This window comes from Athene cunicularia (assembly GCF_003259725.1).
Source record: "Athene cunicularia isolate RWA chromosome 1 unlocalized genomic scaffold, athCun1 chr1_part1, whole genome shotgun sequence".
NCBI classification, from domain to species: Eukaryota; Metazoa; Chordata; class Aves; order Strigiformes; family Strigidae; genus Athene; species Athene cunicularia.
In genome coordinates this window covers 20,301,082-20,317,305 of record NW_020799091.1, presented here as the reverse complement: position 1 = coordinate 20,317,305, position 16,224 = coordinate 20,301,082, and the positions used below count along the sequence as shown (strand labels likewise).

General features: G+C 39.3%; 1 protein-coding gene across 3 annotated transcripts in view; it reads left to right on the top strand.

Annotated features, from left to right (window-relative positions):
* Positions 1-16,224, top strand: part of ATP8A2 (ATPase phospholipid transporting 8A2) — a 311,681-nt gene that overhangs the window by 13,034 nt on the left and 282,423 nt on the right. For all 3 annotated transcript variants that reach the window (XR_003398887.1, XM_026853409.1, XM_026853419.1), the window contains exons 2-5: positions 87-231; positions 14,057-14,156; positions 14,718-14,816; positions 15,641-15,686. Coding sequence is in view for 2 of the 3 variants with exons in the window: in XM_026853409.1 (XP_026709210.1) it covers positions 87-231; positions 14,057-14,156; positions 14,718-14,816; positions 15,641-15,686 (390 nt within the window). In the remaining variant the exon portion in view is untranslated. The remainder of the gene's footprint in view (positions 1-86; positions 232-14,056; positions 14,157-14,717; positions 14,817-15,640; positions 15,687-16,224) is intronic.

The window sequence follows — 16,224 nt, the reverse complement described above, 5'->3', positions numbered from 1 at the left end:
CGAGGCCCCGCCGGGAGCTGCCGCGGCCCCGGGAGCCGCTGGCCCGGCCCGTCGCTGACCGCTTACCCTCTGCGCTCTCCCTGCAGGACCTGTCTGTTCCTCCTCCGGCTATAAGAAGGCGGATGATGAGATGTCCGGAGCCACGTCCTCGGCGGATCTGGACGAGGCACCAGCCCGCACGATTTACTTGAACCAACCCCAGCAGAGCAAGTTCCGCGACAACTGGGTCAGGTATGGAGCAATCCCCGGTTCTCCCCTCCCAGGCGGCAGCCTGCGCACCCCTCAGCTGTGGGCAGGGAGGGCTCTGGTCCCCTCTCCCTGCCTCCTGTCCCTGCCCAGACCTGGTTTCAGCACAACTGTGTCTCTGCCGAGGCAGCCGGTGTTGCGGGCTGCAGTGGACACCGGGATCTGGCCAGACAGTCCCCGGGGGAGGAGAGGCAGGGAGGAAGGATCCAGCAGCAGCAAGGAGTGAGGTTTTTGTATCAAGAGCTGGAAGCTTGTAGAGCTGCATGGATAAGATTCATGAAAAAGTCTTCACTCAGTAGGTCTGCTGAGTTTTGGAAAATGAGACCTAATCTAGTACTTCTAGACACAAGGGTAACCCATGAAAATTCAGTGTGAGATTGGGGTAGAATCCACTGTTAACTCCATGAAGTGTCCTCTTAAAAAGTAGCATCTGGTTATAACTAGACTAAGTATTGAAAGAAGTGTAGAATACAAAGGAAGAAATGAAAAAGTAAGTCTTATCAGGACAAGAATAAATATGGGCTTCACACACATCCTCATGTGTATAAGGCTATGGTGCACTTCTGTTCTTTAATCGTAGGCCAGAGGGAGTTTTCTTTGGCATTTGAAGCCTTTCATTTTGGGGGGTGTGTGTGTTTAAGATTGCTATTGGTATGATTAAGGTGGTGATACTGCAGTTTGGAAACACAAATAATGTGCACTGAAACATGGAGTGTGAGGAGGTATTAACCTAAGCAAGTTGTGGTGGTGCTTGCCACACTTGCCTGGGGTTAGTTAGGTGAACAGATGGCTCCTGTCATGACTGAGGGAGGAGTGTTATTTAGCAGGCTTCTGTTAATGCAGATGTTAGGTTATTGTTCAAAGAACGGTTTACACAATGAGTGCCTTTGTGAAGAGAGGGGAATTTTATATCCTGCTGAAATGATGTTTTCCACAAGCTGGTTTATTGTGTGTGTTACTAAAGGGAATACTGAGAATATCTGCTGGAAGGATGCTGATGTTCCAGGTAGTGCAGCAAATCATACAGGATTTTCTCCTCAACTTCCAATTTGCTATATCCTTGTCTGATAAAGTATGTGGTTTAGGAGAAGAGAAAATGACAGATTTTCTTACTATCTTGGTCTTTCTACAGAGGCAGTAACATTGTGAGTTTTCTCACTTTTTTTTTCTCCTTGATTGATTGTAAGCTGAGTTGAACTGTTTTCTGTGGATGGACTACTTGTCTTCCTGTAAAGCAGGAAGAGCAGAAGCAGGGATAGAGGGTTATCAGAATGTGTAGTTGAGGTATTCCTGAAGGGATTCCATTCTGATTGGGATTAATCATGTGAAAAAGTAGTGTATGACTCTGCTACCAAGATCTTGGTCCTGATAATCCTATTACCAACACTTGAGAGATGTTGTGTCCAACTTGCTGTCTGGAAGCCATCCTCTGGTAGCTCTAAAGGTTTTTCAGTAGCTTTTTGAAGCTTTGCATCCTGACAAGGGTAGCTTGAGTCATAAGGGGAATATTGGTATGTGAGGGATAGAACAAAATGCAGGTAGTGTTAGTGGGACAGTAGAGATGTTTGCATTACCCGATTAAGGATCTTAGCTCCTTAGTGTCACTTGGAAATTAAGCTGACATTATAAAAACTTGCTGCTGCTTAATAAGAAAGCTTTGATCTCTCTGACTTGAAAGGGTTGACAGGCTTTGGCTGTGTTCTCTTCATCCATTGGATTAGCTTTCTTCTCTTGCCCTGTGAGAATGAAGGCAAAGGCAACTTAAGCTTGTAACACCTGAGTACGGGTGCCTTGTATGGAGTATGAGTGGTGGTTTCTTTACTGACTTAGGTGTGTTGGAATTTCTCTGGAGGAACTGCAGTTCTGTATTGCACTTGGACTTTCTTACTATGTTCAGCTTCTGGATTTCTCCATGCCATTGGATTTGAAGATGTATTGTCTCCATAGGAAGCATCAGTGTACCACAGCCCAAGGCACTGTGTAAGCAGATAAACACTTGTTCCTAAGGGCTTATGGAGAACTAAACTGAAGAGATGTTTGTAAATCATGTGACTTCTGACTCTCATCTTTTTGGTAGTCATCAAGGGTTCTCTGAACAGTGACGATTTGTGGATGTTAATAGGAATTTTTCCAAATTAATGGGTAATGTGGAATAGCTTGCTCAAAACTAAGCAACGTGCAGTAAGAAATGGAGGTACAGAGAGGGGAGGAAGGTAGGTCAGTAGTATGTCTTTTTCTTCAAAATAAGCATATTGAGCTTTTGAACCTCTTTGGGAGAGAGGCACTGCTAAAAGTGAGTTACTATGATTGTGGGAGCAAAAGGGAAAAAGGGATAAGTACAAATGCTTTTCAACTTCACGCAAGTTAAGCAAAACTAATAATTCCTTTATACCACTTTTAAATAGCATATAGTGCTATTGCAATAGCTAAGTGGACGGCAAGATGGCACTAACACTTCCAAAAGTCTTAAATCGTGAATATGTAGAAGAAATAACTGTTTCTGCGTTCCCCAGGCTTTCTGGTGTAAATAAGTGAAACTAGAGGAACTTGGAGAGCAGTGGCTACTTTTTTTTTTTTTTTTTTAAAAATGCTCTTCAGATATTGTAACAAACTATTTCAAAACCTAGTGCTGTAAAACTTTGTAGGCTAGATTTATCTTGGTCCTTTATATGTGTGTGTAACTATAGCCGTTGTCATTCTGTATTACACTGCAGCAGCAGTGATTCTTTCATAGGAACATACCTTTTCTACTTGCACTAGAATTTGTTTTTTTTCTACAGTGTTCAGTTAGGAAAACTTTGTGTACATGTAACTCTTGGACCTTTTTAATAACAGGTAAATGATGTTCCATTTTCAGTTTTAGCATTTTAGAGGCTTTGAAATATGTAGAAAAATGGCACAAATTGAATTACTTTGCGCAACACAGCTGCAGTTGTGGTACTGAGTGTTTGCTTTTATACAAGCTAACTAGTACTGGTTTTGACTTGTTCAATATACATAACTTAATGTGTCTGTTTAATAGAAGCATTTCTGTACATCTAGTTCAGTAAGAAATGAAACATTTATGTTCTGAGAACTTCCAGTCGCTCTGTACACAGTTCTATGCTACTTAAAGGCAGTAATTATAATCTATTCTCAGGTATTCTACATTTAGGGATTGAAGTCTGCTAACAGCTGTCATAAACCCATGACATTACTGGTTACAGACAGTGCGAGGTAGTAGTCAGGCTTCTACAGAGACCCAGCCAGCATTGTTTTCTGTTTCCTTCCAGTGTGCTATGGGAAAAGGTTTTCTTTGCACTTCTTCAAAATACTGGCTTGTATTTCTAATTCAGGTGTGTGAAACACAATGATAGTGGATCATTAATGTTTCTAACCCCTAACTCTTATTACTGTTAGTGTGAGCGATATGTAGTTTGTACACTTTTATAGTGGATCAGCAGTGTGAAAGTAACTGTTTAGCAGAAGTGCTAGCTTGTCTGGTGGTTTGAAAGGGTGGGGTTTTTTGCTACCTGAGTTTGCCTAATTGTTGAAACCACAGCTGTTTATTACTAGGTGTGACTTATGTGATTATCTGAATGGTGGTGGAGGTGACTCAGTCTTTATTTCATAGTGTGAAAACAAACTTACCTATTGCTCTGTAAAAACACAGGGATACAAATGGGGTGTGATGATAGGGGTTTGAATACTGGTGTCAATACTTCCGAGCTCACCAAACTAATGGCATGAATACCCTTCCAACTATATACTCAGTGAAGACTGGTTTATTTTGCTTAAAGTAAGAATGTTCTACAGATCTGGCTTTCATGTAAATACAATTCATTGATATTTCTTAATAATACAGGAATCTATCAGTGACTTATACTGAATGTATAACAGTACTGTACTGAAACTTTCATCCAGTTCAACCACCAGTTAAGTCATTTGAGTCCCTTATTTGTTGCATGTGTTAATGATGCAAAAGTAGTTGGAATTTCTGACTTCTTGATCTGGGAGGCACAAAGGTGCTGAAATAACTTTAAGGACACTTATAACTGTGTCCAAATTTTCTAAGTACATTGCAGTTGCTGTTGTAACTGTTGCTCTATAAAATAATCTTATATTCAAGGCCTGGTAGTGCATCCTGGTGTAAGTCTGATGTGTGAATCAGGACTCCAAGTTCAGCCTTGGTATGTGGCTTGAGTGGGAGGTGAGGGCAGAGCAGAAGTCAGGAAGGACAGAATTTTACCTGTGTGCCTTTAATGTTCTTCTTGAAAGCTTCTCATCAGAACAGAATTTGGTGGCTTGATCTCTTGGGGAGGTCTTGAAAGATGCATTCTGATATCCAAAAAATCCTCAGTCCAGAGACTTGTCTTACCTATAGGTCAAGACTGTCCCACTGGTGACTGCAGGATGCTTGCTGGTGACAAAATTGTAGGCATAGTCTGAATTTTTCTTTAAGTTAGGCTGTATGTTGCATTAAATGAAGTGTATTGCTTTCTTGACTTGCAAATAGGTACTGTAGAAGCCACTTGTAATTTAGAGGTGTCAATGCTTTTTGAATGTGTGTGGAGGTTCTCAGTGGTGCATAATGAGTCCCTGCTGCTGAAACAGGAGTTGCTGGTATCACTAGCCAATTAGTATTGACCCTTGTAACATGAATATCGCAAGTAGTGTTCACTATGATCTGTAGTTGAAAATGTCAGTGGTAGTCTGCTACGTGCAAGTGAATGTATCTGCACTTAACACTGTAGATCAGCATTCCTCTTGCAATAAAATGCACCTTTGCTCTTTAGGTAAAACTGTCCCTGCTGGTGTTCAATTTATTCTTGGTAGGGTTCAGATGCTGTGGCCATTTGTACTAGTGTTTGTGTTACCTTTGGAATCTTTTCCGTTGTCATGTGAACAGATTGCTTGCCTGACTAAAGAATTCTGAAATGCTTTTCTGCAAAGAAGGGATGTATTGCTATATTGTGACTGGTACAAGTCTAATCATGTCAAACTAATCCTCTCTCTTCAGTTCTAGGTAGATACTGTTATTGACTGAAAAGCAATACTCAATGTTATCTATTTCTTTTAAATAAGCAAAAACTTAGTTTTCCTGCAGTGCAGCTGTTGATACTGTTATCTATCCCAGTGGAGAAGACTTGAGTACAGTTATAGGAGGATTCTTTTAGCCATTAAAACTCATTAAAGGTAACTGGTATTATATGCTTGGTTGTGTTGTGTTTCCAGATTGTGCCAATGTAGTAGCAATGTAGTTGCTGCATCTTTGGTCTTAGTGGGCTACTCCTAGGGCCAGAGCCCCTGGACAGTTAAACTGTTAAATTTCGCCTAGATGAAACATCTAGGTCAAAGATGATGTGAATTCTGGTCTTTCCACCTGCTGCATGCTGAGCTCTCTGGCATCCTGAAACTGTTGGGGTTGGTTTTTTTTGGCATCATGATGGATTTAATATATCAGCAGGAGAACTAAACTGGGACTTTTTCCTCTTTTTATATTTAAATGACTTTCAGACACGGGAGCCAAAGCTTAAATGCAGTCTGACTTCACGTGAGCAAAGCTGCTTTCCCACGTATTTGTTGAATAAATACTGGTACACATTTAGTAGTGGATATTTCCTTGTGACTCTGCATTTCTGCTTATTCTTCCACCGTTGGTTATCTCTGCCCAGATGAATATGTGAACAGGAAGAGACTAAATATTTTTGGTGATTCTTCGTGTAGTTTGAGTGAAGGTGGGGTCAGAGTAGGTGCCTTTCAGGACTTAGAGGTGGCCTGTACAGTAAATCACACTTTCTAAAGCCTCTTGTTGTTTAGAGTTGCATGTATAACCTACTGCTCAGTGCTACAGACCTCACTGTCTGACTGCTAGTGGTCTGTAGAAAAGGGTAGAAGAGTAAGAAATTATCTTAATTTCAGTTGAGCTCAAGAACTGTAATAACTGCTTCCCATATTGTTTCTGTGGACTGAAGATATTTGTTCAGTTTTGAGAGAAATGTAAGTATTAGTTTCTTCTACCATCCCCCTGCTTGTCACTAGAACAATAGCTGCTTAAGTTTGTAGTGACAGTTGGAATTAAATAATGGTTTTCAAACTGAAGTTAGCACTCTGGCTTTTAGGCAGCCAGCTAATGTGTGTGCCTTGTTTTGCTATCCTTTTTTTTTCCTTCAGTCACCTTCATATCAATGCTGTGTGTATACTGTGAAGCCTGTTTTGGGTTTGCATAGTAACTAAATGTGGTACTAAACTTCCTTTATTAGACAGTGGTATTTCTGGGTTAACTGTTCTAGTCAGCTCTATTTTATTGAGTTGTACTTGCCAGCAGGGCTACTAAAAAGCGAGGGCATATTTCTGTAGTGATGACCTGACAATATCAGACCATGCTGAAACATTATCATGCCTACAGAGCTTTTAGTGCTGTGTCTAAACAGTTTTTGTCTAATGTATTCATTACTGAAAAATAGCCAGGAGTCTGTTCCCCTTTCTGTAGGGATTGCATGAATGGAGAACAAATGGAAAGGCCTTTCTGTTTGCATGCTTTAGGAAAAGCCTCCAGGGTACAGGATTTGGAAGCAAAAATGCTATCAGTTCTATTAAATGTGACCACGAGGTCTTGTTTTTAGGTTAAACTGAGCGTAAGCAGTTCTGCTAATGCCTGCTCTGTATTAAGACTGCCATGAAGCACTACTGTAGGAGGCCTTTCTAGTGGAAGTAATACTGGCTTTGGCAACATCAGTTACGTTAGTACTTGCAGCCTTTCACTGGCTGTATATGGCAGAAGTCCTGCTGATACTGGGACAACTTGGCACAAGATGCTGAAGGTTAGAAATTTGGAAAAATCATTACATGGTTAGATGTTGGTGTTACTGAACTAGAGAGCAACGAGACTGTCATGCTTCAGTGCATGACAGTTCATAATGAATTTTCATTTAGTATTGTCTTAACAATAGTCTATACAAAGATAACCAAAATGAAGCGCTTGCAGATAACCTTGTTGCTGAAGCAGCTTCTGAGGAAGTGCAGATAGCTCAACTAAGCTGGGTTTGTCAGCCTAAACATCTTGCTTCTGAAAAGGAACTTCTGCATTAAGATAGATAATGTTACTTGCCGGTAGGAGTAACAGTAATCAAAGAATATTGCACTTACCACCCTGCCATTTTATTAGGGTTTGGTGTAGGACACAACATTAATATTACGTTATATGGTAATGAACATCATCTTTGAGATGTCTGTGCTAATGTAGATTTCCCCTTGTGTGCAACACTCCTAAACCTCAATGGTTTAGCTGTCTACTGCTTTTCTTTTCAATTTGGATATGTATGAGGTTTTAAATTTTATTTGAAGTAAGCTGTTCTTCGAAAGAGCTTCATTGTCTTACTGCAGCAGACCCAAACCATTCTGGCCCACAAAAAAGCTATGGTGGAACTTGACCTGCAGAAGAATTGGTGGGCTGACTTGATATGTCCCAAGTCCATTAAACCTGTATGCAACAATCTTTTTCTCCCCAAATCATAAGTTTTGAGAAAAGATATCTTGGAGATTCTAAGATGTCATCAATTAGTCCTCTTAAAAAGGAGTTGAAGAACAAATCTTCCTAGCATGCAGTGGTGTCTTTAGTTGCTTCTGGTGAGAACCCATTGTGTAAATGAAGGAATACTTTCACTAAGAAACATGTGGGGAAGTGGTGAGGTCCTAGAGATGAAAACTGTCTGCCTGGTAAGAGTTTTCACAGGTTACTTGGCACTGCATCTTGAAGCTGCTAGAAGTGTTTTCTGCTGAATTTAAAATTGATTAATTCTAATACACTTGAATGCTCCCTATCGGTTTCATTGTCTGTGTGGATAACTTAGGACAACAGATTTCTCTTCTGCAGTATTGCAGCAGCTCTGGGAAATGTTTCAGGGTTTGATGTTTCAGTAGCTAGACAGAAGAATGTCCTTTAAAGTTATGGCCTGTTTTATCTTCTGAGAACATATGAACTTCTATGTGTGAGATGTCATTGCAATTATAGAGAAACTGTAGGGAAGTGCAGGAAATAATAAACAAAACATGCACTTGGACTATGGACAGTAGCTGCTCCAGAGCTGGGCAACACATTATAATGTGGTGGCTCTTGGTTATTTGCCTTACTCTGGCAAACTTTAAGCAATAATATCTTGTAGGATTCCAGTCTTGCACTTCTTACTGTGCAGGAGCAAGTCTTGCTCTTTCTATATTCTTGTATTCTGACCTGAGCTCAGTCAGTCTCAAACTCTCGAGTATTTGAGCACCACATACCCTTTTCTTAGTTGACAGAAGTGTATAGGCCATATTCAAGAGTGGTGAAAAACTTACTGGTTGGAGTCTTCCTCTGCAACAACTGTAGTCTCGAGGATCCCTCTGGGAGAGCAAGGCTCTTCAATTAAATTGGGGGCTGCATTGGTTCAGGCAGAAGTTGTTGCCTGCTACAATAAACAAACACTGGTTGTTTAGGACTTCATTTCCAGTCAACCAGTAATCACTGCATAGGCATACAAGTGATTTATTCTCATAAGCCTTTGTGATGTGTTATTGCGGAAATTTGTAAACAGTTGATTATTTTTTTTACTTCACAAGTTTCATGTTCAAAATACACCATATTTCATATGTTCAAGGAGGTAGATGATCTACAGTAAACATGCAACTGCTAAAAACTTTGTGACACTGGCTAGGTTGTTAAAAATCCAAGTATTCTGCATGGCAGTAATGTTGAGGTATTCCTATGAATGAGCTTCCTCTGTACCCAGTGTAATACTTTGCTCATGTAAAGCTTGCTGCTGTCCTTTCCACAGCAGTGATTGTCTTGGAGGTAGCTTGTATTCATACTGCTTCTGTACTTGAGAGCTGCAGCAGAACCTCTGAAGCTGATGCCAGTCTTGCCATGAAGTGTCATGTGCCTGCTGGACCTTAGTACACGCACACTGTTCCTCTGGAGACAGTATTTGAGCCCTTAATTCAAGATGATCTATCTTGGTTTATTATTTTTTTTCTTTTTTCTGTTACAGGGCATCTGATCTTTTGAACATGTTAATTGAAACAAAGCCTGTTTGAGAGAAGAGTTAGTTCTTAACATTCACTTTAATTGCCTAGCCCCTCTGCTGTGGTTCACATGTCTGTGCCTAGCTTACTTAATAATTGTTCTTGTGAATTGATGTGTGATAAAAGCATTCAAGTCAAGTAATATTCATTCTTCAGCTATTGGATTTGAGAGTATTTAAAGTACGTGAACTGTGGAATGGATAGCTGTGGGTGAATGCTGTCTAGGAAAGGATGGTTTGTTGTACTTAAAACCCCTGGAAATGAGACCTCAAGGAGGTTATGTTTTCTTTATTGTGATTAGCCTGAAGGAAGTTCATCTCAGAGCTGTCAATCTAAAATCTCAAGGAAGGGTTGGAAGTGCTGTAGATGGCTGTCTGAGAAAACATAGAGCTGTATTCAGCTGCATGTTGCCAGCACACATACACTTCTCAAGCAAGTAATCTCTCTGCCTCAATTACTGGCAGCCCTTGTCTCTTTAGGGATGATGCAGTAGAGTGAAATTGGACTTTATGGTTTTGGTGAACAGGGAAAATGGCAACTATGGGAGTTGTTGTGCAAAAATTCCATGTTAGTAAATAAAGGAATTATACTGGAAAACTACTGCTGAGTTTTTTGGTGCACTATTTGCTACTATTCATTTGAGTGTTACCAAAATAACTAGCTAATCCTTAGTAGTTTATTAGCATGGTAGTGAGTTAAGGTATGTGAATGACGCTAACTTTTTTCAAATGATACTGTGATTGCTTTCAGGAAAAAACTTTGCATTTCCCTAGAAGCAGTGGGGCCAGGCTCTTTTTAAACTGTACTGATGTGTATCCAGACTCATTTAACAGGGTTGGGTAGTGTTCTTCCGGACTTGCACAGTGGTTTAACATGAAACATGACTTGCATGAATTCAGTTGCAGATACAGAGGAGACATCTCTTATAAAGTTTGCATACCTGTTTAAACATCAAACTTCTGTAGCTAAGATTTGTGTAGTTAACAACAGTTACTTTAGTAAAAAAACTGTTTGTTTGGTTTCCTGTGTGTGCTCCTCTCTTCCTGCTGCCACAATCGGATCTGTGAGCTGCAGACCTGATGTGCTTGGAGTTGGGTGCCAGGCACTTCTTGGAAGGTAGGATGTTTCTGGAGCTGGTCGGAGGACTAATCTTTGCAGATATTTATCTTTTGGTGAGCAAAACTGTGCTATGAGTGAGCTGCCTGAATTTTCTACCTGTTCACCTGTAGATTTGAACTTTTCTGAGCTTTGGTTATTCTGAAGTCATACACAATGCATCTATCTGTTAGGAGGGAGTACAAAACTATTTGTATTTGTTCTTTAGAGAGCAGTTCTTCAGAGCCAAATTTATCAAATATTCCTGCCCAATTTAGAGCATTAGCTAGCTTTTTCATAAGGAGCTTTCTTTTTGAGTAATAACGTACCTGCTCTTTATACATACACATGATTAACTGTTCCTGGTCTGCATGGTAACTTCTATCCCTCTCTAATTAGAACTCTAAGTAGAACTGTATCTATTTTCTGTAGGCATCTGTTACTTAAGCAACTAAATACACAGACTGATTTAGTATGTATAAAGCTCATTCAAAAGAGCCTTATTGTGTTGGCATTAACACAATCATTAGATTAAGACTGTTTGGACCAGTTAGCTGTAAAGTTGGTAAATGGTAGAATGCTAAGAAATGTTTCAGCTTGATTGCTGTCAGACAAATTCTTTCTTTAATATAGTTATAGCTATGTGGTATCCAGGGGGATACTGTTTTGATATAAGATTTGCCAGTGCTTGAGTTCTAGCTAGTACTTCTTGAGGAGTCGATGTGTATGTATAAACTGTTAACCCTTTCTTTAAAGTCACAAGGTACCTCTGAGATGTGTGTTTAATTATGTTCTATATTGAAAGAAGGTTATTACTCCATGAGACCAAGCAAATGTGGCTTAAAACAAAAATTACTTCTAGTAGGAAAAAACTAGTAGCATTTCAAGGAAGTAAGTTCATTTATACAGTAACTGCACTATGTTATTTAAACATGGATGCAAATTTTCACCTAGTTGGCATAATCTATGTTGAAGTCTGACCACCTGAAATTTCTGTGAAGTATCACACTATTTCAATACATGTTTCTACTGAGCATTAGTAGCAATAAAAAGTCTTTAGGCTGTAGTGCTAGAAATTGTCATGTTGCCTTTTTTAGAGATCCAGTTAAAGTAACTGATTTGCTTCAAATATTGGGGGGTTTTAGTTTCTTGAAGAGGAAACCAGGTGGTAAGAGGAGTTCTTCATTGGTTTGTAATTGATCATTTTGTTTAACTTGCACCACTGATTCTGCTCTAGTGTACAAAATAGAGCTTTGTGTAAAACATTGTGCATATTGGTTCTTCTTACATTTGTTTCTGTAAGATGCAGTAGTATCTCATTAGATTGCTTGAGTTGGGGATGGGGAAGGTGAGACAGGAAAGAAAATGGTTAAAGCAAATAAGCGGTCTTGGAGAATGCAGTTATCTCACCTTGTATGTACAAATATGAGGACCCTACTGAACATAACTGCTTTTGGATTAAGGTTGTTGTATGAGTTTTATCTATAGCAGTCAGTTGTGAAAAGCAGATCATGTAGATAAAGTATCTGATTATACCAGGCCTTTATGATTTGTATATAGTAATGCCATGGGTTTCAGTTGATCTGGAAGACTTATTGGTGGGAGAGAACCAGAAAAGCATCTCACAGTAGAGGACCAGACTTAATGGAAAGGTGCTCTTGACACTCCTGGGAAACCTCAGTAAAACAACTTCTTACCTGTGTTCAGTGTTATTAGTGCTTCAGGAAACAATTTTTCTGTTTTCTTGAAAGGAGTATCTTAGGGTTCTCTGTTCCTTGGAAATGTAAGACTTGTTTGCCTTTTCTTTAAAAAAAAATAACAAACAAAAACCCCAACCCAAAAACTCCAAGCAACTAAAACTCTGTCTGGCTCTTGCAGAACTTAGATTCAGTGTCTGGTGGAAGACACCTGAACTACAGCTGCAGTCACTCAGTTCTTTAAACTCCAACTCATGCTGATGCCTGGTAGTTAAGTCAGGGAAGGTGCTGTGCTAATTCAATGGGGGAAGGTACAGTGGAGTTGCTTTTTCTGTTCTAAAAATATTTTTTCTTCATATAATGGAACAGTGCATACTACTGGATAGACTCAGTCACTCATACAGCTCAGACAAGTTCTGCAGCATGATGAGATTGTCATGTCCTGCTCAGATGAGGGGGACAAGTGACTCAGATTCACACATCCCCAGCGAAGCGGACAACAAGTCTTCAAGTCCAAGCATTTATTAATTACCTACAATATACTAATTGAACACACGATAATTGGCAAAGTATATAGCAAAGTGTGGCAAGCAATACAACATGCCTTGCATTTCTTAATGGGAAAGGAAAAAGAGGGAGATAGAGGGAATGGGGAATACAGATCACTGGTCTGGATTCCTGTGCTGATCCTGCCAGCGGGGGTTCCAGACATCTTTTTCACTTGCATCTGTCTTCTTTCCCCCCTTGATTTATACCCACTTTCCTTGGGTCCGTTCCCTAGGTTGACCCACATACCTATGTATCCCATGTACGGGGAGGGGTAAGGTGTTTCATGGGATGATGTAATTAGCATGATCTTGTTAGCCCTCATTAGCATATTGGGGGGTGTTAACATTAATGTGAAATTTGTGGACTGGACAGGTGGCCCTTGAAATTTGTCCAGGGGCACCAGAGCAGAGCTGTCCTGTCTCCACATAGCTCCCTTCTCCAGCTGCATCTTGTGTTATTTGGGCAGCCTTATCAGCTTTGACCTCCACACCATCCACCCTGCGACTCATAGTTTTGTCTTGTGAGTGTTTGAGGCATTTCTTCTGATCAGCCTCAACTTTTGCTTTCTCAGGCTGTTTTTCTTAGTTTCTCACAGGCCTGGTTTCTCATCTCTGAGATTCCTTGCACTGTCTCAGGAAGGCATGTAGGTGACTGGGTTGTAACTAATGTGTTCAGAAAGCAAGAACTTTGCAAGATCAATATTCTTAAATCTCTTTTTAGGTTGGTTTTGGTAACTTGACAGCGTGGGGGTCTAATTCAACTAATTTTAAAAATTGAATGGTTAAGTCATCTTGGACACTTTCTTCCCCTGAAGTTTTATTGATGGCCATCGTGGGTTTGATGTGAGGAAGACCAGACATTATGCAGATTATTGAAACTAGCTAGTGCGGTATACTTTTGTTTTAAGGTAGAAGAAATATTAAGATAACTGCCCAGGAAAAGTAGTCAGAAGAGATTAATCTGAAAAAGTGTGTATTTTTCTGGAGGATTATTCATCATTGAATGTAGAGTGGTTCTGAACTGGGAAATAAGGCTTTTTTAAAAACTGATTTCTCCCATATTTAGCTCTGCTTCCCCCAACACTGAAATTCCATGTTTTAATGAGGAGTAAGCACTTGATCATGTGTTAGGAACTGAAGTGAAAGACTTCCTATTCATAGTGCTGAACTTTGAGTGTGGATAGTAAATTATCTGATAGTTCATCTAATAATAAATGCACTACTGATTAAAGTGGGACTGTCAGCCTTCCAGATCTGTGTCATATCTCTTAAGTACAGCTCTTCCTTATAACACAGGCAACTTCCTCCATGTTCTTGGTATATTTTAACTGTGTGATCTTTGGCTTCTAAAAGCCTACCTGAAACTTTTTGGTCATAATCTGTGTGTGATATTCCAATGAAATACTAAAACAAAAATCTTCTAATCTGCAGCACAGCTAAGTACAGTGTGGTGACATTTCTACCTCGATTCCTGTATGAGCAGATAAGAAAAGCTGCAAATGCATTCTTCCTCTTCATTGCCTTACTGCAGGTATTGTTTTACTGGTTTATTTTGATTATAAAATGAAATTGTACTGCAGTGAAAGTTGTTTCAGTTGTGGTGCTTAACTGTGAAAAATTTCTTAGACATATTTTCATAGTAATATTAATGAGGCATGTACTTCATAATGGAAATTAGACTTTTTTCAATGTAGTTTTAAAAATCAAGTTACTTTTATTCTTCGTAAGTAAAACCAGGAAGTAATATTGTAAAACATGGAGTTATTACCCATACTGAGAAAAGCATGTGTGAATTTTTGTGAAACTGCTGTCTAGATAGTCCAGATTATTGCTGCCTCCAGGTGAATTACATCATCTGAATGTTCCTTTTAGGAAGAGAGGCGAAATAGCATGGAAGGCAGGTACAACAACTTCGTCTTCTAACTTTGTTTGTAGTTTCTTCAAACCTACTGAGAGCTTAGTCTAGTTTTCCTACTGAAATTGGATGTCAGTGAGGCACAAATCAGAAAGCTTTACATAAAGTTCTAAGTTTGCTACAAACTAATTTTAAATACATACATACAATGAGTATCTCTTCTCCCTCTGTTCACAGCAAATTCCAGATGTCTCTCCAACAGGAAGATATACCACCTTGGTGCCATTGCTATTTATTTTAACAGTTGCTGGCATCAAAGAAATCATAGAAGACTATGTGAGTATGATTATGGAGAAGGCTGTGCTAAAGACAATGTGTTCCTATAAAACCACAGCATGCCATGAAGCTATGCATTTCTGAAATCTCTTGGGTTGTTGCTGAAGAGCAGCAAATACTCTTTGACTTTCAAAGCTCTAAACTTGACTAGAATTTCTGTAGCACATTGAGATAAATTAAGTGCTTTCATTATAGATGGCGAACAAGGAAACAGTAGAAGTCAGGACACTTATTTCTACCTCTTCAAACTTGTTTATTCTTGCTTTCATTAAAAAGGTCTGACTGGAAAGACACTGTAGAGTCCTGACAGATTTGTGGCCCTCTAGGTTGGTTTTAAAAATGGGGGAGAAGTAGACTTAGAGCAAACTGCTTTGGGGAAAACCTGCTTTAACTTGCTTAAATACGGTTTATAATAGAGGTCGTTCTGCTTTGCAAACTTCTGAAGAATAAAATAATTTATAAATTAATCGAAACAAGCAGCACATAAAATGTGTAATGCAGCTGTCACTTAAATACAGCATTTCTCATTGTTCCTTTTGTTTTTTTTCCATAACCTGGTTTTGGACAGGTTTTCTTTTTGCTGTTGGATGTCAGGCTCAAACCCCCATCAACATGGGGATTCTCACTTGAAAGTTCTATTATATTCTGTTACAAACCATTTGGATTTAGATGATCTGTGTGGCTTTAGAAAACGAAAATACGATATAAAGGCAAAAACTACCCAATGTATCATCCTGCAGTTCATCATATTTCTAGCTCTAATGGTTTTTGGAACCTGTAATTAAGTGTAACAAGATGTAATTAAATGTTTTGTTTCTTTGCAGAAAAGGCATAAGGCAGACAGTGCAGTGAATAAAAAGAAAACGATAGGTAAGACTAAACAGTCTTTAAGTTAAATACTTGAAGTTCAAGTAATGATTATCAGAACGCTTACGTGTGAACAGTTCTGTTGCTTAAACAGTTGTGATGCTGGGGAATGCATGTCTTCTTGCACTCAGTTTCTGGTATGTTAGCATTTTACTTTACCAAATATTTCAGACTGATGCTGATTCTGAGGTGTGGAGGGGATCATTAGAATTTATAAGTTCATGCAACTTCTTGGCTTTCTGAAGTTATACAGTTCTGAGCTCCTCCTAGAAAGCCAAGCAATTTTCTCCCCTGCCAAACTCTATCCTAATTATTCTAAAAAAATCAAACCTAAAACCACTCAGAACAAAACCGCCACAAAACAAACACCTTTCTTCCCCCAAAAAAACAACCACCCAACCAAACCCAACAGACCTTTGAAACAATAAAAGTTGGTGTCAAAGGAGTTTTAATAAACTTTTATAAATACTGCTGCCCTTAAAATATAGGAAGAATTCTGTGGATTTTTTGAATATGCTTTCTTGAAGTGTCACTGAAAGAA